Here is a 26,261-nt window from a genome sequence, read left to right as displayed (position 1 = left end):
AAATAGAAGAAGGCTGAAATACGTCTATTTTAGGATCTAGAAATGGAAATCTTGTAGTCTGGACACGAAACGGTGAAGACCGAGCCATTTAAACAATAACAGATCACGGTGCGTAGCTCCAAACATATTCCTCGATATTAAACACGCGCATTCTCTCCCGAGCACGCGCATGAGCGTAAACAATTCTAGCCAGTCCAGGACGCCCCGTGTGGTAGTGCCGTGTCACGTGTCACCGCACGCACGGTGCACGAAAAAGGAATGCTGCAAGGAGACACGGGAACGACGTAACGTGACGCAGGGTAGAGACCGAGTGGCTCCCGGCGGAAGTCTTCTCAACACTACTCTTGTTCTTGGCGTGTTTCGTAGCAGCTTTGGCAGTCGTATTTCGTAGAGAGGGACGGTGAGGAGTCGGGGATTCCGGCGAATGATGGAAGGCGGGACATGAGACAGGTAATGTTATTTATTAAAGGTTTGGTAGCTTCTGGATTTTGGTTAGCAAGGGTTTTGTTGGCGGGGCAGGTTTCCGCGGCGGCCAAGCGCCTCCCCAAGAACCTGCTGACAGGCAGGGCCATGCACGGGTGGAACTCGAGGGAATCTATAAATATTAACTAACCATTGCGATTCCGTGCTGGCTTTTCTTGGCATTCTTATAGTAATTTTCCGGTGTGTTCATGACTGTGATGGCATGGTGGTAAGGACAGGTAACTTCCTGGGGAGTCTGTTCCTTGGTGGAGCGATGGTGACAGTGACATGAAGGAGTTGCCAGCGATTCTACACCAAGCTAGAGGTGGGCGAGCCAGCAAAATAACAGGGAAAGCTGAGGGTCTTGCTGGGCTCCCAAGAGTCCATGCACGAGCCGAACCCTGAAAATGATGGGCGTATAAACTGTGTAACAAATACCATTTAAAATATGATAAAGACTTTTCAGAATTCCAAAAAGCATATTTCTTTAACACAAAGAAGCATTTCAACTTTGCACAATAGACCATCTCAATGCATCGAGGCGTTTCTTAAACTAGACAGTTTGAAAACATAAACATAAAAATATTCATGCCCCTTCACCACCATGGCAAGAATGTCATTTGTGAAATTGAAAGGCAAGTCAGTTGTCTTGTAATGAATGGCTCTCAATGCTTTAAGTAAGTTAAATAAAGTATTTATTTATAACTTGTAAAGAAGCCCACCAGACGCACCGTCTCATATGAGAGTCCCGAAGCAACTCATATGAACCATTGCTTGGAATCTCTCAGATGAAAAGATTGCATCATGCCGCCACAAGCTCTTGCCACCACGAGCTCATAAATATATTATCTATAACACGTAACACACCTCCACGTTTATGAACAACAAAAAACATTCTTATACATAGGCTCTTATACAAACATATGATCACTGCCAATAAAAGTCCTTACATTTTGAAGTTCCTGACACACTGCGATCAGGTCTGCAATTCCTAGGACTAATATGTCCCTACAGTCATCTATATTCAGATAAGAGCCTGTGTCAATATCAGTAGAGTTTTCATTTGTAGCTTCCTCATTTACAGATGACCCTGGAAGAAATGAAACAGCTGACTAGCATCATTTACAGATGATCCTGGAAGAAAAGAAACAGAAGGTCTTTGACTAACATTACAATCATGCCTTACTTCATTGTGAATTGCTGAATCATTAAACCAAACATAATTATCACTTTTCCTTTTTACCTCAAGAATTTTGTTTTTGTTTGTAAATTGGTTAATTTAATCAAATCCCTTTAACTCTACCAGCCTTTCTAAAAAAATAACACTGAGCTTTTAGATAACCTTACAATTTTTGCATGACCCATACATTTTGAATCCCCTTTTACTTTATACGGTTTCTTAATCAAAACCCAATCACCAATATCGTAGATCACATCTTTCACTTCAGATTTTTCTTTTGCTTTAGTTTGAATAACTCTGTCCGATATTGCACTTATTTTTCTTTTAGTCCTTGTCTTTTGCAACCTCAAAGCCTGCACCCAGTCAGGATTCACCAACAACTTAGAGGTTCTGCATCTGATTAGTTCAAATGGTGAAACCCCTGCAGTAGTAAGTGGATTTGTAAGATAATTCCATAATTGTTGCCTGACAAAACCTCCTACATCTAAATTATTGGCTACTGCTGTGTGAACATCCTCTTTGAGAGCCCAATTAACTCTTTCTACTAAACCATGTGAAGATGGTGAATTTAAAGTCACTTGAAGGTGGTTAATGTTTAAAGATTGTACAATTTTTTTTAACTTTTAGATGTAAAATGTGTGTCATTATCCGTGACCAAGAATTTAGGTGAGCCCTCAATACAAAATATTTTCTTCAAAAATCTAATTACATTGTTGGTAGTAGGAGAATCCATATATATACCCATTTCGTAAAGTAATCTACTAGCGCAATCATGTATCTCTTTTCCAAGTTTAAACACTCAAACGGAGCTGCAAAATTAAGTGCCACTTTGTCCCAAACAGCTTCCGGCATTGGTACCACATTCAGGGGTGTTTCTGAAGTTCTCCAATGCTTGTCCGAAACCAGGCATGTAGCACAGGTATTGATACAGTCAGCTTCTTGAGCATTTAAACCTGGCCACCAAATAAAATTGTTTTTAATGGTACTATTCACTCCTAAATGACCTTTATGAGCTAACTCTATTAATGTGCATCTGATTTCAGATGGAGGAATACATTTGTCTTTATGCACGAGTATTCCCTTCACAATGCACAATTCATGTGCTACTTGAGAATTTTAGAATTTTTTTTGGGACTTTTTTATGCTTAAAGTTTTGCCTTTTGGCCATCCAATGTTTAGAAATTGTACAACTTCTTGTAATATTTTATCTTCTTTAAGAGCTTCCACCCAATCTTGGTATGATACACTACTACTACTTTCCACTAAATCTTCCACCATGGCTGAGACAATTTCAACATCTCTATGTATTCATTTTCATCATTATCTACTAGTGGCATTCTTGACAAACAGTCAGCATGTACATTTTTATTCCCAAAAATGTACTTAACGTCAAAACTAAATTCTTGTGAACGTGACAACAATCTCACCAGACGATTAGAAACTTTACCTGTTTCAGTACCATTGAGAAGATATACTAATGGTTTGTGATCAGTGTATAAAGTGAATCTATTAACCTACAAAAATGTTTTAAATTTATCTACTGCCCAAACACAAGCAAGAGTTTCTCTTTCAATGGTACTGTAATTGCATTCTGATCCTTTTAAGCATCTAGAAGTAATGGCTAAGAGCTACAGTAACCTCCTTCCCATCAATCCATTGAGATAAACTGGACCAAGGCCTGTCTGGTTTGCATCAACAGAAAGTAAACATTTTTCTCCAACAGTAAAAGGTGTTAATGCTGGAGCTGAGATTATAATGTCTTTAATTTTGTTGAACGCCTCTAACTCTTCTGTGTTACTGTAGGAAGTTGGCTCTGTATGTGCTATTTCAAAGTAAGGAATAGCATGCACAGAGTCCAAGGGTTCCCCTTAGAGGTAAAATAGTGGTAAAAATAGATAATACTAATGCTCTATTTTGTGGTAGTGTGGTCGAGCAGTAGGCTTATCCAAGGAGTAGTGTTAAGCATTTGTTGTACATACACATAGACAATAAATGAGGTACACACACTCAGAGACAAATCCAGCCAATAGGTTTTGTTATAGAAAAATATCTTTTCGTAGTTTATTTTAAGAACCACAGGTTCAAATTTAACATGTAATATCTTGTTTGAAAGGTATTGCAGGTAAGTACATTAGGAACTTTGAATCATTTCAATTGCATGTATACTTTTCAAGTTATTCACAAATAGCTATTTTAAAAGTGGACACTTAGTGCAATTTTCACAGTTCCTGGGGGAGGTAAGTTTTTGTTAGTTTCACCAGGTAAGTAAGACACTTACAGGGTTCAGTTCTTGGTCCAAGGTAGCCCACCGTTGGGGGTTCAGAGCAACCCCAAAGTTACCACACCAGCAGCTCAGGGCCGGTCAGGTGCAGAGTTCAAAGTGGTGCCCAAAACGCATAGGCTTCAATGGAGAGAAGGGGGTGCCCCGGTTCCGGTCTGCCAGCAGCTAAGTACCCGCGTCTTTGGAGGGCAGACCAGGGGGGTTTTGTAGGGCACCGGGGGGGACACAAGCCCACACAGAAATTTCACTCTCAGCGGCGCGGGGGCAGCCGGGTGCAGTATTAGAACAAGCGTCGGGTTCGCAATGGAAGTCAATGAGAGATCAAGGGATCTCTTCAGCGCTGCAGGCAGGCAAGGGGGGGCTTCCTCGGGGAAACCTCCACTTGGGCAAGGGAGAGGGACTCCTGGGGGTCACTTCTGCAGTGAAAGTCCGGTCCTTCAGGTCCTGGGGGCTGCGGGTGCAGGGTCTTTTCCAGGCGTCGGGACTTAGGTTTCAGAGAGTCGCGGTCAGGGGAAGCCTCGGGATTCCCTCTGCAGGCGGCGCTGTGGGGGCTCAGGGGGGACAGGTTTTGGTACTCACAGTCGTAGAGTAGTCCGGGGGTCCTCCCTGAGGTGTTGGTTCTCCACCAGCCGAGTCGGGGTCACCGGGTGCAGTGTTGCAAGTCTCACGCTTCTTGCGGGGAGATTGCAGGGTTCTTTAAAGCTGCTCCTTTGGATAAAGTTGCAGTCTTTTTGGAGCAGGTCCGCTGTCCTCGGGAGTTTCTTGTCGTCGTCGAAGCAGGGCAGTCCTCAGAGGATTCAGAGGTCGCTGGTCCCTTTGGAAGGCGTCGCTGGAGCAGAGTTCTTTGGAAGGCAGGAGACAGGCCGGTGAGTTTCTGGAGCCAAGGCAGTTGTTGTCTTCTGGTCTTCCTCTGCAGGGGTTTTCAGCTAGGCAGTCCTTCTTGTTGTTGTTGCAGGAATCTAAATTCTTAGGTTCAGGGAAGCCCTTAAATACTAAATTTAAGGGCGTGTTTAGGTCTGGGGGGTTAGTAGCCAATGGCTACTAGCCCTGAGGGTGGGTACACCCTCTTTGTGCCTCCTCCCAAGGGGAGGGGGTCACATTCCTATCCCTATAGGGGGAATCCTCCTTCTTCAAGATGGAGGATTTCTAAAAGTCAGAGGCACCTCAGCTCAGGACACCTTAGGGGCTGTCCTGACTGGCCAGTGACTCCTCCTTGTTTTTCTCATTATCTCTCCTGGACTTGCCGCCAAAAGTGGGGGCTGGGTCCAGGAGGCGGGCATCTCCACTAGCTGGAGTGCCCTGGGGCATTGTAACACGAAGCTTGAGCCTTTGAAGCTCACTGCTAGGTGTTACAGTTCCTGCAGGGGGGAGGTGTGAAGCACCTCCACCCAGAGCAGGCTTTGTTTCTGTCCTCAGAGAGCACAAAGGCTCTTCACCGCATGAGGTCAGACACTCGTCTCTCAGCAGCAGGCTGGCACAGACCAGTCATTCCTGTACTGAACAATTGGGTAAAATACAGGGGGTATCTCTAAGATGCCCTCTGTGTGCATTTTTTAATAAATCCAACACTGGCATCAGTGTGGGTTTATTATTCTGAGAAGTTTGATACTAAACTTCCCAGTATTCAGTGTAGCCATTATGGAGCTGTGGAGTTCGTTTTTGACAGACTCCCAGCCCATATACTCTTATGGCTACCCTGCACTTACAATGTCTAAGGTTTTGCTTAGACACTGTAGGGGCATAGTGCTCATGCACATATGCCCTCACCTGTGGTATAGTGCACCCTGCCTTAGGGCTGTAAGGCCTACTAGAGGGGTGACTTACCTATGCCACAGGCAGTGGGAGGTTGGCATGGCACCCTGAGGGGAGTGCCATGTCGACTTAGTCATTTTCTCCCCATCAGCACACACAAGCTGGCAAGCAGTGTGTCTGTGCTGAGTGAGGGGTCCCTAGGGTGGCATAAGACATGCTGCAGCCCTTAGAGACCTTCCCTGGCATCAGGGCCCTTGGTACCAGGGGTACCAGTTACAAGGGACTTACCTAGGTGCCAGGGTTGTGCCAATTGTGGAAACAATGGTACATTTTAGGTGAAAGAACACTGGTGCTGGGGCCTGGTTAGCAGGGTCCCAGCACACTTCTCAGTCAAGTCAGCATCAGTATCAGGCAAAAAGTGGGGGGTAACTGCAACAGGCAGCCATTTCTTTACACAAGCCCCCCCCCCCCCAGCCCACAGGCCAGGAGACTCAGCCAAAGCTGGGAGAGTCTTCCTAGTCTGTCAGGCGAGGAAGAGTAGAGGAAATAGGCAGGTTTGTTGCAGGGCCTACTCTGCCTTACATCCTCCTGTTCAGGTCATTCCCTCTGGGGAACTGACCCACTTCCACAGTGATAGGACCTAGTCTGAACTGCCTCTTGTCTGTGCTTTTTATGTCTTCACCCATTCTCTCTATTTTGGGGTTAGAGGTATCCACCTCTGCTAATCTTATCTTAGCCAGGGTCACCCCTAGCTTACCCAAAGAGGTTACCCAGAGCTGGAGTAACCCCACCATGACCAACAGGGTCAGGGGGCCTAACTTGCTATTTGGCATGGGGTCAGACCACCATGCCAAGGATAGTGCAGCCATAAAGGCTAACACCCAGCAGAGGCTACTGACAGCTGTCAGTGCCCAGAACCACACCTTTAGCTCTTCACCTACAAGGGAAGGGGCTAAGTTACAGGCTTCTTTGGGTTCAGGGTGCCTGTCTGCTGTATTAGAGTGGGGGGTTACCACATCTTGTAGTAAACACCCTTCTTCCACTCTTTCTTCTGTTAGCTGAGGAGCCACCCACTCAGGCTTAACAGTTGCCTGACTAGCCAGGACTTCTTGTGGGTCAGGTTGGACTTTATCAGAGCCACTTTTGGAGTTCTCCCCTACTGGAGCAGAATCTCCTTGGCTTGCTGGAACCTTGGCTAAAGGTTGTCCACCTTTCCTACTCTGTTTCCTTTTCTTTTTCTTCTGGGGCCTACTTGCATTTACTGCAGAGGCAGGCACTCCAGAATCCTTGGGAGAGGACTGGCACTGGACCAGTTCCTCTCTTGGGCTCTGACTAACCTCTGGGTAGTCATTTCCAAGGAGACAATCAAGGGGGAGGTCTGTACTGACTACCACCCTTCTCCAGCTAAAAGTCCCACCCACTTCTATGGGCACAAAAGCCACAGGCCTATCAGTGACCCTGTCTGGGCTAACTCTTACTCTGGCCATCTCACCTGGGATGTACTGGTTTGAGAACACCAGCCTGTCATGCACAATAGTGTGACTGGCACAAGTGTCTCTCAGGGCAGTGGCTGGGATCCCATTCACCAGTAGGTGGTGGAAGTGTCTACTTCCCTCTGGAATCTCCAACTCACCTGTTGGGCCCTTTTTCCAGTTGAAGGCTATGAAGACCTCCTCATCTGAGGAGTCATCCCCAATGGCTACACTGGTCACCCCTGGAATTTTGCTAGGGGGTTTGTTTTTGGGACAAGAAGTGTCCTTGGTGTGGTGCCCTGTCTGTTTACAGTTATGGCACCATGCCTTAGTGGCATCCCAGCTCTTACCCTGGTACCCACCTTTGTTTTGGGTTGTGTCTCTGGGCCCACCCACCTGGTCTGGTTTTTGGGGGCCTACAGGGGACTCTTTTTCTTTGTTTCTAGTGTCACCCACTTTCTCCTGGGGAGGCTTTGTAACCCCTTTCTTTTGGTCACCCCCAGTGGAAGTTTTGGTTACCCTAGTCTTGACCCAGTGGTCTGCCTTCTTTCCCAATTCTTGGGGAGAAATTGGACCTAGGTCTACCAGATACTGATGCAACTTTTCATTGAAGCAGTTACTTAAAATGTGTTCTTTCATAAACAAATTATAAAGCCCAACATAGTCATACACTTCATTTCCAGTTACCCAACCATCCAGTGTTTCCACTGAGTGGTCAACATAATCAACCCAGGTCTGGCTCGAGGATATTTGAGCCCCCCTGAATCTAATTCTATACTCCTCAGTGGAGAATCCAAAGCCCTCAATCAGGGTACCCTTCATGAGGTCATAGGATTCTGCATCTTTTCCAGAGAGTGTGAGGAGTCTATCCCTACACTTTCCAGTGAACATTTCCCAAAGGAGAGCACCCCCAGTGAGATCTGTTTACTTTTCTGGTTGCACAAGCCCTCTCAAAAGCTGTGAACCATTTGGTGATGTCATCACCATCTTCATATTTAGTTACAATCCCTTTAGGGATTTTCAACATGTCAGGAGAATCTCTGACCCTATTTATGTTGCTGCCACCATTGATGGGTCCTAGGCCCATCTCTTGTCTTTCCCTTTCTATGGCTAGGATCTGTCTTTCCAAAGCCAATCTTTTGGCCATCCTGGCTAACTGGATGTCCTCTTCACTGGAGTTATCCTCAGTGATTTCAGAGGTGTTGGTCTCTCCTGTGAGGGAACCAGCATCTCTGACTATTATTTTTGGAGTCAGGGCTTGAGAAGCCCTGTTCTCCCTAGATAGGACTGGTGGGGGGGAATCACCCTCCAAGTCACTATCTTCATCCTCTGTGTTGCCATCCTCAGAGGGGTTGGCCTTAGCAAACTCTGCCAACAGCTCCTGGAGCTGTAGTTTGGAAGGTCTGGGGCCCATTGTTATTTTCTTTATTTTACAGAGTGACCTTAGCTCCCTCATCTTAAGATGGAGGTAAGGTGTGGTGTCGAGTTCCACCACATTCACATCTGTACTAGACATTATGCTTCTAAAAGTTGGAATACTTTTTAAGAAACTAAAGTGGTTCTAGAATCTAATTCAAACTTTTAACAAACTTTTAAACTCTAAAAGAAATGCTAACAGGGACTAACACAAGGCCCTAGCAGGACTTTTAAGAATTTAGAAAACTTTTCAAATTGCAAAAATCAATTTCTAATGACAATTTTGGAATTTGTCGTGTGATCAGGTATTGGCTGAGTAGTCCAGCAAATGCAAAGTCTTGTACCCCACCGCTGATCCACCAATGTAGGAAGTTGGCTCTGTATGTGCTATTTCAAAGTAAGGAATAGCATGCACAGAGTCCAAGGGTTCCCCTTAGAGGTAAAATAGTGGTAAAAATAGATAATACTAATGCTCTATTTTGTGGTAGTGTGGTCGAGCAGTAGGCTTATCCAAGGAGTAGTGTTAAGCATTTGTTGTACATACACATAGACAATAAATGAGGTACACACACTCAGAGACAAATCCAGCCAATAGGTTTTGTTATAGAAAAATATCTTTTCTTAGTTTATTTTAAGAACCACAGGTTCAAATTTAACATGTAATATCTTGTTTGAAAGGTATTGCAGGTAAGTACATTAGGAACTTTGAATCATTTCAATTGCATGTATACTTTTCAAGTTATTCACAAATAGCTATTTTAAAAGTGGACACTTAGTGCAATTTTCACAGTTCCTGGGGGAGGTAAGTTTTTGTTAGTTTCACCAGGTAAGTAAGACACTTACAGGGTTCAGTTCTTGGTCCAAGGTAGCCCACCGTTGGGGGTTCAGAGCAACCCCAAAGTTACCACACCAGCAGCTCAGGGCCGGTCAGGTGCAGAGTTCAAAGTGGTGCCCAAAACGCATAGGCTTCAATGGAGAGAAGGGGGTGCCCCGGTTCCGGTCTGCCAGCAGGTAAGTACCCGCGTCTTCGGAGGGCAGACCAGGGGGGTTTTGTAGGGCACCGGGGGGGACACAAGCCCACACAGAAATTTCACTCTCAGCGGCACGGGGGCGGCCGGGTGCAGTGTTAGAACAAGCGTCGGGTTCGCAATGGAAGTCAATGAGAGATCAAGGGATCTCTTCAGCGCTGCAGGCAGGCAAGGGGGGGCTTCCTCGGGGAAACCTCCACTTGGGCAAGGGAGAGGGACTCCTGGGGGTCACTTCTGCAGTGAAAGTCCGGTCCTTCAGGTCCTGGGGGCTGCGGGTGCAGGGTCTTTTCCAGGCGTCGGGACTTAGGTTTCAGAGAGTCGCGGTCAGGGGAAGCCTCGGGATTCCCTCTGCAGGCGGCGCTGTGGGGGCTCAGGGGGGACAGGTTTTGGTACTCACAGTCGTAGAGTAGTCCGGGGGTCCTCCCTGAGGTGTTGGTTCTCCACCAGCCGAGTCGGGGTCGCCGGGTGCAGTGTTGCAAGTCTCACGCTTCTTGCGGGGAGATTGCAGGGTTCTTTAAAGCTGCTCCTTTGGATAAAGTTGCAGTCTTTTTGGAGCAGGTCCGCTGTCCTCGGGAGTTTCTTGTCGTCGTCGAAGCAGGGCAGTCCTCAGAGGATTCAGAGGTCGCTGGTCCCTTTGGAAGGCGTCGCTGGAGCAGAGTTCTTTGGAAGGCAGGAGACAGGCCGGTGAGTTTCTGGAGCCAAGGCAGTTGTTGTCTTCTGGTCTTCCTCTGCAGGGGTTTTCAGCTAGGCAGTCCTTCTTGTTGTTGTTGCAGGAATCTAAATTCTTAGGTTCAGGGAAGCCCTTAAATACTAAATTTAAGGGCGTGTTTAGGTCTGGGGGGTTAGTAGCCAATGGCTACTAGCCCTGAGGGTGGGTACACCCTCTTTGTGCCTCCTCCCAAGGGGAGGGGGTCACATTCCTATCCCTATTGGGGGAATCCTCCTTCTTCAAGATGGAGGATTTCTAAAAGTCAGAGGCACCTCAGCTCAGGACACCTTAGGGGCTGTCCTGACTGGCCAGTGACTCCTCCTTGTTTTTCTCATTATCTCTCCTGGACTTGCCGCCAAAAGTGGGGGCTGGGTCCAGGAGGCGGGCATCTCCACTAGCTGGAGTGCCCTGGGGCATTGTAACACGAAGCTTGAGCCTTTGAAGCTCACTGCTAGGTGTTACAGTTCCTGCAGGGGGGAGGTGTGAAGCACCTCCACCCAGAGCAGGCTTTGTTTCTGTCCTCAGAGAGCACAAAGGCTCTTCACCGCATGAGGTCAGACACTCGTCTCTCAGCAGCAGGCTGGCACAGACCAGTCATTCCTGCACTGAACAATTGGGTAAAATACAGGGGGTATCTCTAAGATGCCCTCTGTGTGCATTTTTTAATAAATCCAACACTGGCATCAGTGTGGGTTTATTATTCTGAGAAGTTTGATACTAAACTTCCCAGTATTCAGTGTAGCCATTATGGAGCTGTGGAGTTCGTTTTTGACAGACTCCCAGCCCATATACTCTTATGGCTACCCTGCACTTACAATGTCTAAGGTTTTGCTTAGACACTGTAGGGGCATAGTGCTCATGCACATATGCCCTCATGCACATATGCCCTCACCTGTGGTATAGTGCACCCTGCCTTAGGGCTGTAAGGCCTGCTAGAGGGGTGACTTACCTATGCCACAGGCAGTGGGAGGTTGGCATGGCACCCTGAGGGGAGTGCCATGTCGACTTAGTCATTTTCTCCCCATCAGCACACACAAGCTGGCAAGCAGTGTGTCTGTGCTGAGTGAGGGGTCCCTAGGGTGGCATAAGACATGCTGCAGCCCTTAGAGACCTTCCCTGGCATCAGGGCCCTTGGTACCAGTTACAAGGGACTTACCTAGGTGCCAGGGTTGTGCCAATTGTGGAAACAATGGTACATTTTAGGTGAAAGAACACTGGTGCTGGGGCCTGGTTAGCAGGGTCCCAGCACACTTCTCAGTCAAGTCAGCATCAGTATCAGGCAAAAAGTGGGGGGTAACTGCAACAGGGAGCCATTTCTTTACAGTTACATATGAATTTTACAACTTTTTTAAGTAGTGCTCTAAGTGGTTGACCAGCAAAAGCATAGCCATTTACAAACCGCTAATATATTCTCTAAGTCTCTTAAAAAAGATCTAAGGGCATCTTTATCTTTAGGAACAGGTGCCTCTTTGATTGCCTTAATGAGACTACATATTGGTTTACCTTCTGACCTTATTCTATGTCGCAAATAATTAATTTAATTTGTCATAATGTTACATTTATCAGATTTTAAGGTAATCCCATGTGCTTTAAAAACAGATAAAACTTGATGTAAAATACTGTGTTCTTGCTTGTTGCCTGCAAATATTAGAACATCATCCTGAAATGCCTGTACACCCTTAATATCCTTTAATACAGTGTCCATAAGTGTCTGAAAAACACTGGCAGCTGAAGCTAGCCCAAATGGTATTCTCAAATATTTATAAGCACCAAAAGGTGTAATAAAGGTTAATTCTTGTGAATCTGGATCCAAGGGAATCTGATGGTAAGCATACTTCAAATCTAGAATACTGAGATATTTCACTTGCCCTAAATTCGCTAATAGTTCATGAGTTTTCGGCAAGCGGATGACAGTAAATTTTTATATTTATGTTTAATGAACATAAATCTGCACATAAGCAAAACTCTCCTGTGTGTGTTTTTTTTTTTTTTTTTTTTTTTTTTTTTTTTTTTTTTTTTTTTTTTTTTTTTTTTTTTACAAGAACAATTAAACTAACCCACTCAGAAGAATTAGTTTCAACAATAATACCTTCATCACACACATTTTCAAACATTTTTCTTAAACTATCTTGGGCACATAAAGGAATTGGTCTTGCCTTGTGAACAACTGGAACTGCATCCTCTTTCAATGTGATGTTCAAATTTCTTAATATAAGAATCAAGCTGAATGTCCTCATTCACTTCAACATCCACATTAGTAATTCTTATTTGTTTCATTCCTCCTTTACATACACCTTGAACATGTCCTATTTTGTTTTACACTTGTTGCATCGTTTATCAATAGCAGGACAATTTTCATGGTTTCCCAAATGTGACTTAGAACCACAACAAAAACAAAATAACTGCACTTGTCTTTGTGGAATACTTTGTTTCTTCTCTTTTACTTGCACTAAACTTAGTGACTGTTTCTTTATTTTTAAATGAAACTTATTCATGAGAAATGAGTTAACTTGAAATTAATGAACGCTCAATCCCTTTAGCATAGTCTGCAACTTTCCCTAATGTTGGGTCTCTACAGGCCTACAAACGCTCTTGTATTTTTTTTTTTCTCACTACAACCATAAACTAACTGATCTCTAATGAACATGTCTAGCGTTTCTCCAAAATTACAAGAAGAGGCTAATTGCCTAAGAGCAGATACAAACTCTTCAAAATATTCCCTGTCCATCTATTTCCTTTTGAAAAAGTTAAATCCTTCTAATAAAAGGCCAGGTTCCTCCGAAAACTTCCTTGCCAATTTGTTAATGGCTTCTGTGTACTCATCCAGTTGGCCAAAGCTATCCAGAGGGGCCTCTAATTCAGGTAAATTATCAAATATTTGTTGGCCCTTTTGCCCCAAATGGCTAAAAATAAAGGCTAACTTCCTTTTTGGTTTGAATTTCGTAGCATCAACTGCCACCAAATAGTTTCCAAAACACCGTAACCAATTTTTCCCTTTCATGGGTGGTTTGCCAGGTTGTTTTAAGAAAGGCGTGATTTGAATTAAATATTGATTAGAAGACATGTTGAAACAAACGGCTTCTCCAGCAATAGCCGTGCGTATTTGAAAGTAATACAATATTGTGTTGTACCCACGTGCACTGCAAATGTTCAGCCAGCAATAGCAGAGCGTATTTCAAATTACTGAAATATTGTATTGTACACAGATGCACTGCATATGTTCAGCCAGCAATAGAAATAACCAGCTTCTCCAAATGTTCAGCCAGCATTAGAAATACCATCTTCTCCAGCAATAGCAAAGTGTTTTTGAAAGTAAAAAAAAATATATATATTGTATACAGATGAAATGCAAATGTTCAGATTAGCGTTTATCACAATTATAAATAATTAAAGATGGCCGCTGTTGTGACTGACACCGCAAACCCTCAGCGCTGTATCTATCAAATATTAAATCAAGATGGCTGCCGAAGTGTCTGACACCTCAGGCTTCTGATTCAGGCTTCCACGCAGTTAAAAAAATTAAAGATGGCCTCCATTACGTTAATAGCGTGCAGCTTTGGTAACGTGGTGACGTGCCAGGCCTTTCCTCAGAAACAATGGCTGACGTGTGACCTGGTTGGCTGCTAGTAATCAGCCATTGACGTGATCACCTTTTCGTCGACACAAATCCTGGAAAAAAAACAAAGCGGACCAGGTCCGAAATGATCAGCACACCAGGAACTCCCTGCACCTTCGTCAGAAAAAACACCTCTCCGACTCGGAACAGTTGCTGTCAACGCTGCGGTGACCAATGATCTAAGACCGCAATAAAAACTTTCCAACCGCTGAAAAATCACTGATGGGCTCCTTAAGACGGACCGGAACTCGTCGCCAGTATATAATGCATGGCTCCCAATGCTAAAGTATTTATTTATAACTTGTAAAGGAGCCCACCAGACGCGTCTTCTCATATGAGGGGCCCAAAGCAACTGTCATATGAACTGTTGCTTGGAATCTCTCAGATGAAAACATTCCAGCATGCCGCCACAAGCTTGTGCCACCACAAGCTCATAAATATATTATATATAACACATGTAACACTTGTGCACCTTACATGTAAGATATACTCTTAAGTGGAGCAACATTATAGTTTGTTTAAATCAGAAACCACTACACTGGCCGTATAGCACACAGTGAACTCGTGTATTTCAAATTGTTACCAAATACAATAAGGGAAAAAAAATATAGTGAAATAAAATATTGGCCTAGGCTCCCACAGTTTAGTTAAACAGTGACACAAGGAGAAATTTCTTGGGTTTCTAATTCCACGCTAAGCAATTTATGCAAAGATAGGTATCGCTTTTCTTCTCATGCTTTATATTAAAAGTTAGTTTTTTCTTAAATTCTCGGCACATTATGTTAGAGCGGGAGTGGCAGGCAGGAGTCACATGAAAGCTGGATTCGTTTTGGCCTTGAGCTGAGCCAGGCAGGCATCTGGCTTGAGGTTACAGTAAATCTCTGCTTCTAAGAAGACCTTGTTAACCGCTGAACTACTGAGGAAATAGGTATTTCAGAAGACTTAAAAGCACAATTTGTACTAGTTGGCATTTAACTCCTGCATTTGTTTCGCAATAAAGTGGCATTTTCAGTCCAAAGCATGTCAAAAGAAGACCTCTCCTTGTGATAGCTAATCCACGTTTGTGTTGTTTTACACAGTGTTGTGAGACTTGAGGCCCAAGATTGAGAAGGAATTTGTGCCATTTTTAGGTCAGACTAGTGTATGAAGTGGGTGGGAGTAAATAAATGTGCTTGGCACGAGGTGGCAGCTCTTCCCTGAGGTTGCCTCCTCTCACCATTTTCTCCCACATGTTCCAATGTTGAATGCACTACAGATAAATTAGCTACTTTTTTCGATATTTAGTTTTATGAAAATTGTTGACTCTATCTCTCTATACACCAGAATATAGCTGCACAGTAGACTAATCATTATGCTGTAAAAGTCTTGTTTTAACCAGGCAGTAGCATATTAGAGAGCGGACGAGGCAACTTTGATTTTCATCCATCCTAGATCAATAAATGAGTAATAATGAGTTGTAGAAGTATCAAGGGGTGTGTGGTATTTCCATCTGCAGTTTATGTAACCAATCCATCTCTTTTCATGGAATACTCCTTTTTACATGGAATGTGGTGATGGAGATTCTAGTGTGAGATGGTTGAGACTGGGATAGGAGGAAGATGATGTGAGGAGAGCTGTGGGCTGTTTTCCTGTGGATGAGATATTTATCCTGGATTTAAATAAAGACAACAGAGCACATCGACTATGGATATCTTTATTACACTGGCGACGAGGATGGGATGTGTTCAATAGGATATCTCAACACAGCAGTCTTACCGTTGGATCTCCTTTGACAGTTGAATCATACCTAACTATTCAACTGTGAAACGCGTTAAAAATCAATAAACGGGAAGCGCGCGAACAATAAACGAGGCACAGACTATGTGCCGTGCGCTGAAAGAGCATGCGATAAACAAACACGCCGCGCCCGAGTGCAGGGCGTACGAGGATGCCTGAAGTGAGATGGAGCGTGACAGCGCTCGTGGCAGGAATCCAGTTAATTTTAAATGCAAACAAAACGCCAAGGAGTTGCACGCGCTTGTCTTGTTTAAGAAAAGGCTTGTCCTTGTTTAAAGCGCGTAAATTCAATGAAAATCAATAACAAATCCTCACACTCCAATACGCTTTATAACAACATTAAAATAAAGCTTTTCTTCAGGAACTCAGTAGAATAATTGAATTTCACAGTCTCTTAAGATCCATCTTTTCTCCTTATTCTTTTTTTTAATTTTTTTTTTTTTATATAGATATCCTCAATATCTTCTCTTTAGAATGATCCAAAATATATAAAAAAAAAAAAAAACAGGATGAACTCACCAAGAGGAGATTATGAAAATAGTAAGGTATGATTCAACTGTCAAAGGAGATCCAACGGTAAGACTGCTGTGTTGAGATATCCTATTGAACACATCCCATCCTCGTCGCCAGTGTAATAAAGATATCCATAGTCGATGTGCTCTGTTGTCTTTATTTAAATCCAGGATAAATACCTCATCCACAGGAAAACAGCCCACAGCTCTCAGGGTGTTACCAAAGAAGCCACATTAGGAGTGAAAATTCACTTTACAAGATGGTCTAATGGTACGTCAGTTTACTGGGGCCTAATATAATCAAGGGATGTTGGCTAATCCCTGTACTGCAGGTGCTGCAAGCTCTGTGAATTTCCAAGTACCCCCTTTCTAGGGTTTGACTTTCAGAAGGTTGTGAAGTTGAACACTCAAAGCTTATTGTAGGGTAGAAACCTCTGATGCAGGCAGCGCAGAAATAAAGTAATGGCATAATATAATGGTAACATAGCTAATATATAATTTACAGTATTAAGATTTATAGCGTTGTCAAATGAGATGGCTAGATGTTTAAATGTCCAACGCAAGGGTACCTCTGGCTCGCTCTGTATTGCAAATCCACTGAACAAATGGAAGTAGGGCACAGGAAATGTCTGCCTGTTTGTGTTTTTTTATGGCAAGTGCAATATGTGTTAAGTTAGAGGGACTGTGTTATAGTCTGTGCCTTGTGTAAAATGTTCTGCCGCAACCAACAGCTGCGTCGTTGGCAAGCTCTGCCATAGCAGACCTTGCTTCAGATTCGGGTGGATGAAAGGTGGTGGAGGTAAGGGTGGCTCCAATTGCCAAAGTAGTGCTTTTATCAGTTGGAGGAGTAGTAAGGAGGCTTAAATCACGTTTAAAAAGCCCATTCTGCAAACCACAGACTTCAGAGTGGGGGGCCTTGTTGGGATCTTTGTGTTTGAGCTGGTGGCAGTCACTATTTTGGGGTTTAGCTGGGTGACGATACTCCAGTCTCAGGCAGGCTTCTTATTCTCTACTCCGTAGTCGCTATGAAACCACAAGGTCTGTGCTGAGCTTAGGCGAATCAGGGAGGTTTTTAGCTCATGTATCAGCCTGTTTCCGTATGGTGAGTTGCAGGTAGCATCAGACTCTTCCTTAGCCCCTATAGTTAATGGCAGCCCCTGAAGTGGGAACATCATGCCTTCTGTCTGTATTGGTGTAAAGAGCCTGTTGAAGTCAAAATGTGAACAGATTACGTGGCTCATAGGGTCAGCTTCTATCCAGAAAGGGTGCACTCAGATGCACACCAAATTTTGAATGGAGCAGTCATTGCCAAGTACGTCCTCTTTTCAAAAACATGTTAGGCACGTGGAATCCAGTGTCACATAATGTGCACAGTTTCTGCTATTCCATGGTTATCGCAGGCATACCTGATTAGTTATAGGCATACCAGATGCAAATTAGGTATGTACATCGCACCTATGTGCATATTCCCGTGTAGCAAAAATGTGACTGGTGCTGGTATGCAGCTCTCCTGGAAGAGTAATCTCCTCGATTGAGTAATCCATATTGGTGAGGTGATTAGTAGCGGTTATGCCCTTGGTTTGTGTTTGGAGTTCCTTCTTTAGGGTCAAAGCCTAACCATTTTAAACTGGCTTTTCAACAAGAAAGGTGAACATAAGTTGTCTTGTTCCAAATTCAGTGGCGCACACACACACACATTTGGTCTCTAATGATGGAAATATTCAAAGTGACCTTAAGGTAAGTGGCACAGCTCTATTTTTGGACTACAGCTGTGTCTGAGCAGTGTTCTAGAAACGTACATTGAGGAGCTACCTCGTCTCTCAAGTAGTCAAGCAATACACCCACACTTCTTACCCACAAGTGGAATAAGAAATCATTTTCATGAAATTCTTTGCAGGTTTGCTCGGTTAAACTTGTAGGGAATTTATCCCACTTCTGACGCATTTAAAAAGTGGGTACACCACTGTTGCCAGTTAGCTGCCGCCAGGTAGTAACATCATAGGAGTGTTTGACATTCAAGTAATTTGCTTGTATAATTACTGCAAATTTTGGGAAAATTAAGCAAAAAACAAATCTGTTATTTAGCACTGTATTTTAATGGAAAATGTATTTTTGTGTCAGTTTTTTTTATTTTTAACATGAAGAGGCATTACGTGGGAAGACTTTAAAAAAAAAAATGTATTTGGCCTATCTTCTTGGAATTTTCTTTAACGTGGTCCCATCCATGTGAGATCTAACTTGTCTAGTCCTGGCATAAAGGCTCTTTAGATTTTCTCAATGCAAATAAATAAGGACCGTTTTGGGTCAACTGTGCATCCTAGTTATTTCGGGTATGGCTCTTGTAGGTTCTGAGCTGCTTATTGTGCACCGTTCCAATGCAGGTGATTGTTGCCGTATGTCCAAATGATTGAGATACGGAATGTGTTGAGGTCGGGCTAATTTGTTAGGTTTTACCACTTCAAGTTGATTGTTATTCAAACGTCATGGATTACTTAGTGTGCAATTGCTAGTTTGTTTCTCACTTGTACCTTTTCATAGCTTCATTTAGTACCTTCAGAATCCGGTGATTGCCTCACAAGGTTTGCTTTCTGAATAGTTTGCTTGTCTTCGGAGTTATCAGAATATCAAGACAAAAGCCTCAAAATAGCCCAGGACTGAGAAATGTGTTGGTCTTTAACATTTTAAGAGATGCAGCATGTTTAAGTATATCAACCACCGTGGTCAATCTTGGAAAAGACGAGTTTCATAAAATTTCATGCATGATAATCTACCTTCAAGTTTCCTGCGCCAAATAAAGCTTTTTTTTGTTTTGTTTTTTAACTCCTAACCTGACCACAATGCTAGCTGTACCAACTTATTCTGGGGAAATGTTATTTTTCCAGATAGCCTAGAAGCACTGTTCTAAATGCCCATGTTGATGTTTTCTGACCACCATTGCCAGACCACTCATCAGTTACATCTTGGATGTTATTTCAAATTAAAATTATATATAAAACTGTGTTGGTAGTTTGAATTAATCTCCTTTTGATGACCTCTCTTTTTTTACCCCTGGAATAGTTAATTTAACCTCTGAAAATGCTTTCTTACTATCATTCCCCCAAGGCTCCCCTCCCACACCAATTAAACCATACACTGAGTACCTTTCAATTTTTTAGGTTTCGCCTGCACAGCACTTGCTAGCAAAGTCTTTTGTGTAAAAAAAAAAAAAATATATATATATATATATATATATATATATATATATATATTTTAAAGGGGCTAAGAGCCCACATATTACTCATCCTTACTTACATTGGCTGGCTCCCATGTCGCCCCTGGTTCCTGTCTTATGGTTGGTCAGAAGATCCTCCTGCCCTCCGACTTCCTCCTAGGCTTCAGAGTCTTAGTCCAAGCCTTGGAGCTTAGAACATGTACTCCTTCTTGTGTCCTTTCACTGGCTGCAGGCAGGTACACTTTTTTTAAAATAAATTATTATATAATATGTGTGTGTTTTCCACATGCTGTCTTACAAGTGCATGTCTGATGTCCTCCCAGTTCATCTGCAGTCACTCGAAAGTTTAGCCCCCCAATTGCGTGCCTTGGAACACCCCTCCTCCCCCAGAGGTCTAACACAGCAGCCGCTTGACCTCCTCACATCCTTCTCTCCGTTCTCCTGCAGATTCTTATCAACTTGGACTGTACCCCCCACTGCATGATTCTTGGCTATCACTGTGAAGCCCATCCTGCACCTCGGCCCCCACAGCTTCCCCGCAGGACAGGGACCTGAGCCCGGGACTCTAGGCCGAAAGACACACTAAGTCACACACAGACAGAAAAAAATAAGCTCAGCCGAAAGCCACAGCGCCTAAAGCAGCCTGAGCCTCGGCCATTCTGAGAGCCGCCTACTGACACCACTGGACGGACGGACATGCATTAAACATGTTAAACACGTTTTATTAAATTATGCTTCAGATAAATAGCATTTAGAATTGGACAATAGTTCTGCAGTACTTTTCCTCTCCAAGCTGCAATACTGGCGGGTATTCTTTTTATAATGAAAGCAAACAATCATCAATCTTCCTTCGTGGTTAGGCGATATTTGAATATAATCAGAGAGTATTGTGGTGCATGATAAAAGGCCTTAAATAGTTCAAATATGTATACACATCTTTTTACTAGAACCAGTAAGTAATGCAGTCTGTCTGTCTAATTCAAATTCACCTTGCCTAAATTTCCTTTATTCCATCCTGGAAAAAAAAGTCTTACTCTTAATGTCAGAAGTACATTTTCAACCCATTCCAATGTGGGAAGAGATTGGATAGAATTTGACGAATACCTTTAAACATGATAATATGTGTGTTCAGACTCTTGTGGCATTTATCTCTTTTGGATCTTCTGCTTCCCATTTTCTTACAGTCCCGCTAGTTAGATTTGTGTAATGGTGGAAAAACCAGGGCCCTGCTAAAACCTAGTTTTGATCTGAGACCAAGCATTATCAGAGCTCTGATATGAGAACACCACCATAATTTGTTACAACAGAGCATGTCACTAAAAGGAACTAAAGGATTTTTTAAAAAGCGTAAGTAGATTTCAGAAGCATCTCATCCCTTTGATAGGTAGATATTTTATAAAATTCCACATCCCTTCTTAGTGACGTCCAAAAACCATTCTGGGTGGGTGCGCAAGAGGCCGTTGTGTGTGGTCAATAGTGTGAGTTTTTGTTAGTGGTGTCTGCAGGATGTATTTGGTGTATCGTTTGAGGTTCAGAGGTGTGCCCTAATGTGGTGAACTAATAGCGGTCGTGATGTACAATGTGATGCACAGAGATGTGGAAAGGATACTTGAATTTGTATAGACCAACCAATAATGACTATTGTTTGACAACTGAATTAGGTAATTAGAGAACCATGGCTATAGTCCATGATGGTACAGTCCAGGAGTTCAGTATGCACCACACTTATCTGGTGCTGTGTGGACTACCTAGAAGCAATGATTTCCCAAAATGACTGTATGCCTTCTGCATACTGATTAGGACAATTAAGGAAGATATTGCCCCTCAGATAGCTCTGTGAAACGAGAGCCACACATTTGAATATTGGCAGGTCCATTCAAACTTTCCACTATCTGATGTTCAGTCGAGTTATGATGTAGCAAAATTTATGAACAGTGCCACAACCCTGCATTAGTACGTGCTATATAATAGTATAACTTCAGTGGATGAATATATATATATTATATGTTCTGTTATAATTTCCATAATGAATGGAAGGTGCTGTGCAAAACACTTGATTGTTTCTGTAATTCTTCTGGGATTGTTCCTAATTTTTTAAAAAACTAATAAACGGAAAACACAGCTTCCTAATAATGCCCACAGTTGTTAAATGTTCTGTGGGAGTACATTGTTATTTAGTGCATGTTAACGTGCTTGCACTGTTTGCACAACCCAACATGATCGCTACATCGCAAATAAATGTATGCAGTATTTGGCAGAAAAGCAATCTTTGTAGATTAGATAAAAAAGTAATACTTTTTTAAATGCCATATAACAAGTGACCTTGTGTTTTTGAATATAATATGAAAACTGTTAGGTCATCTGCAAGCCGCTGATGTCATACATGGTCAGATAAAAAAACTGTGTCCATGACCTGCAGCCCTTAAGGGTGAAATCCAAATAAATCTGCACTTTGGTCTATTTGTTAAACTAAGTGCATTCAACTTCCCTACTCAACCCGTATTGCCCTTGCAGTCACAATCCGAGCTCATTTCTGTGAAAGTGATCTGCAGCATGCATGATCCCCCGTCCTGTTTGTGTGTGGGTTTTTCTTGTTCGTATTTTTTTTTTTGCTTTTTTTTGTGAAGGGCAGTGAGCTGTGACGCAACATATGATAAAATGCAGCATGAGCAAATTAATATTCCTTCTTGATACATATTGAGACCTGCTCGTGAGAGATGCATGGACTAGACGAATGCTCTTTACCGAGATCATTCAATGTTAGTCTATTTAGCATACGGTGAATGTCCAAATGTGTTGTTGCAGGCTGGCAAATGTTTATTTTTCCACGCATGATTGTTTATATAGCCAGCAACTCCTTTTTTTAGATTCCTTTATGAAATGTGATTTTTTTTTTTTCTTATGTTCTTTATTGTAGATTCACCAAGAGGATTTGATGTTTTGATGCCGATTTGCTGATCTGTTGCTGATAATCAAGAGAGAACACGCTGGTTCCTGTTGACTTTACTTCTGTAGTTACTCTGAACTCCAAGACAATGTACTGCCTTCAGTGGTTACTGCCAGTTTTGCTGATCCCCAAGCCCCTGAACCCAGCCTTGTGGTTCAGCCACTCCATGTTCATGGGGTTTTACCTGCTCAGTTTTCTCCTGGAGAGAAAGCCCTGCACTATCTGCACCTTGGTGTTCCTGGCAGCTTTGGTCCTCATCTGCTACAGCTGCTGGGGCAACTGTTTCCTCTATCACTGTTGTGACTCCAGCCTGCCGAACTCTGCTCATGACCCTCATATCGTAGGCACTTAAGATGCAGCAGAAGCCTAGGTCCCAGAAGTGTGCCGTCTGACAAGCATCAGGGGTGTTTGCGGACTATGAGCCACCTTATTTTCCCAATGTGTTTCTCAATAGGTGTGGCAAATTAAGACCCCCCCCGCCCCCTTCCAACTTGCTGTCTGACATAATGCTGCAGTGTCACCTGTAAAAATGTCATAAGTCGTTGCCCTCCTCTGACATCTGGTGGTGACCTGGGTGCTCATTGTTTTGAGCTGATAATTAGGTGTTTTAATATTTTTCTGTTTGATGCAGTTGGGCACGACTGCTTGTTGTCTTGTCAGTGAGCATCTTCTTGAGTGACTGACAATGCAGATCAGGTTGGTCAGTGGTTGAACTTTTCGGCCTCCCTACTGGATAATATCTTGTAAAATGTATAATTTCAGTACATTTAAAGGGAGGTTTCAGTGGTTCTATGGCCAGTTCACTCGCTTCCAGCTATAATCATTGTTCGGTTTGCAGAGAGTAGCTTGTTCGTTATGTATCCCGTGGAGCCAGATTTTAAAGAGACTTCGCTCTGCTTTGTATACGAGTTTGAGTGATTCTAGACATCAGCCTCTATAATTTTTTACACTTTCAGACTAAACATATATGAATCACAGAGAGGTTTCTCAGATGCCGACTAAACCTTTGTACTTGCCAATACCAGATTTTTGTTTTTTAATCACTGTACAATTTCCTGGTTTTGCTTCTCTGTTTTTGCTGGCTATAAGTCCCCATCACCCCTATCGGGACACCTGAAGACTGTTCACTGGAGATATGAATTCACATTTTGATGATTTGAGATATCCTGCAACAACAGTATTGTTTTTTTTAATTTTTTTTATTGTTGTCAGGAAATGTTGGTGGCTATGAAAGGCACAGTATCCTTCCCCTTCTTTTTAGACCATAACTCCTACAGGTGTTTTTTATGGGTTACAGTATTTTGTCCTTGCTCACCTTAAGACACATTTCTTACTTCAGTGTTGAGACATCTTGGGGAAGTGGGCTACGTGTTAAGCAAGACGCAGACTGTTTGGGTCTGTGTGCTCCCAGATATTCACAGAAAGATTGCGTCGAATTCGCCAGACTTCATGACTCTTAACATTACCATGTGTAATCACCCAGCATGAGATCATCTTGGCAGGGACTGCACCAGCAGAGTGTTAAACTTAACTCTTTGAGTCTAAAGGATTGTCTGCAACCAGGAGCCCAGGAAAAAAATGCTGCTTTGCTGTAACCTGCAGTGCTGTTTTTGAGATTGCCAGCATAATTTATATTGTAAAGTATTCCAGGACCGTGCAATCAATTGGTATGTTATCTGATATTTGCTTGGTTTTTATCTATTTCTGGCTTGCAGAAACCTCACTTATGTGGTTCACCTTAATCCAGCCCCCAATTACTTTGTGAGAAAATAGTGTCCATTTACTTCTCTTCTTTAACACCACATATCTGTATAAATCCTGAAATCACTATTGGAACATGGAGATAGCACCATCCTCTAGAAAAATGTTGGAAAATATATGAACACTTCACTTAATGCCGTTAGAGAGTCATTTTATGGATGCTGATAATGTCGCAGCTATTGGAAAAAATGAATAAAGATTATAAACTTTGAAGTTCATCATGAGGATGTATTGATGGAGATTTCAGAATATGTAAACATTAATATAACCAGAACGTATTGTAAACTGCAATGCTGATAAACTTTGGAAATGTGAAATACTTGTTGCAGCGGCAACAGTGCTTCAATGCAAGGGTGTATGATTTACACATTTTGAATGTGTGTATGTTTGGGTTGACCTAATAAGACAGTATAGCTAGCAGGGTTCAAAAGCCCTATTGTCCGTTTACCAAGATATTACAGAGGCTTGAAGCCCACCTATTTCTCCTTTCTGACTTTATTTTCGCTCATTTGTATGCCTCTTATTATATGGCTTCCCTTGTTCATCTTGTCTCTCGCCCCTGGAGCATATCCACTTTACTTCCAGCCTTCTACTGCTCACTTTTAGTGAACAACCTTTTTTTTTTTTTTGTGTTTTGGGCTTTAGCACGCCTCAAAGTGCATGTGTTTTCCAGCTTTCTCCCTTCTGTTTCTCTCCCAACGCTCACATTGCTGTCTTTTCCCCTTTGTGCTTCTCTGCCACCCCCATATCGTTGTCTCTTGCCCTTGTGTTTCTCCACCACATCCTGTTTCTTGCTTCATACCCTCTGTTGCTCCCTAGAACCATCTACCCCCCCCCCGCCCATGTGCCTTGTGTTGCTTCCTTCACCCGGTTTGGAAAAAGACTTTTTTTTATTTATTTATTATTATTATTTTTAATTTACGGGCCCATCTTGGGGGCTGCTTGCCCTCGCTTGGTTCAGGTGTGTTTTTTAATTTTTTTTTATTTAAATTCATTTATGTAATTATTTAAAAAAATAAAGGCTCCAAATTGCTGCCTCCCTTCCACTTCTGAAATAAGATCAATTTTTCAGTTTTATTTACCAATCCATCTTGGATCTGTAAATTAAAAAAAAAAAAAAAAAAAAAAAAATGGTACCCACACCACTTGCCTACAAAATGTAATTGCCATTTTATGTGTCTTGTTTTTTTCTGTTCATGCTGTACTCATGACTAAGCACAATAATTAGCAATAACCACTAGATTAACCACTAGCCTTGGCTTCCATAGTGGCGTGCTACTCGCCATACCGTGCTTCAGCTCCTTGTCAGGGGTAGTAAGCTCTATGCACATGCAGTTACAGTAGCTGCATTGTCGATGCTATACAGCATGAATAAAAAAAATTGGGAAGCCAATAAGTCTCAGAATTGAAACTTATTGACTTTGCAGGTGGCCGTTATATTGGCTAACTTCTCAGAGATAGAAAACATTAAAAGGTCTATCTTCTTCTAAGACTGCTTATTATCATCAAGTTGTGATGTAGACAACCCACGTTCTGAGATCAAAGCAAATTTGCGGTTACTTGCCGTTTTACCAAATTCAATTTTTCCATATGTCGAAATGTTTAACGGAAACAATACCATAGCAAAATGTCATGTTTTTGGTAAACGTCAAGGCCTGCATAACAGACAAGAGGTGCATTATTTAAAAAAGTATTTATTTTTACTAAGATTATAAGAAATCCTTTTAGTAAATGTGTTGAAATTAAAAATCAAAATAAATTAAAAACATAATGCAGGGGATAGTGGTATTGCATAAATTGGTTTGAAGTCTGAATTTTTATGGATCAGTTTGCAAGTAGTTAATATATTGTGGAGATTGGATGGATCTACTCATATTTAACAGCCATCATGTTTTGTGTCCCTATAATTATCCATTCCTTCCTCACCAGGCTCATTACTTCCTCCATGAATCAAAAGAACCTTCCAGACAATACATTCCTGCCATGATTACTACGCTCTGGAAAAAGCCAAATGTTGACTTAGGGTCTCTTGACACATCTCTGAACTTTATTCAAAATTACTTTGTGTCTAGCTCCCAGCCCAATTCGGAGCAAAAAGAAAAAATAAATTCCTTACTGACTTCTCTTTAAGTGTCCTC

At 42.5% G+C, this 26,261-nt stretch overlaps 1 protein-coding gene across 1 annotated transcript; it reads left to right on the top strand.

Moving 5' to 3' along the window:
* Nucleotides 1-271: 271 nt before the first annotated feature.
* On the top strand, nucleotides 272-24,341 carry BLCAP (BLCAP apoptosis inducing factor). Its single transcript, XM_069243732.1, has 2 exons — nucleotides 272-450; nucleotides 22,333-24,341. Exon 2 carries the CDS (start codon nucleotides 22,451-22,453, stop codon nucleotides 22,712-22,714), a length of 264 nt encoding a protein of 87 aa, XP_069099833.1. The 5' UTR covers nucleotides 272-450; nucleotides 22,333-22,450; the 3' UTR covers nucleotides 22,715-24,341.
* The last annotated feature ends 1,920 nt before the right edge of the window (nucleotides 24,342-26,261 follow it).

This window comes from Pleurodeles waltl, chromosome 7 (assembly GCF_031143425.1).
Source record: "Pleurodeles waltl isolate 20211129_DDA chromosome 7, aPleWal1.hap1.20221129, whole genome shotgun sequence".
NCBI lineage: Eukaryota > Metazoa > Chordata > Amphibia > Caudata > Salamandridae > Pleurodeles > Pleurodeles waltl.
This window is presented reverse-complemented; position numbering and strand designations above follow the sequence as displayed.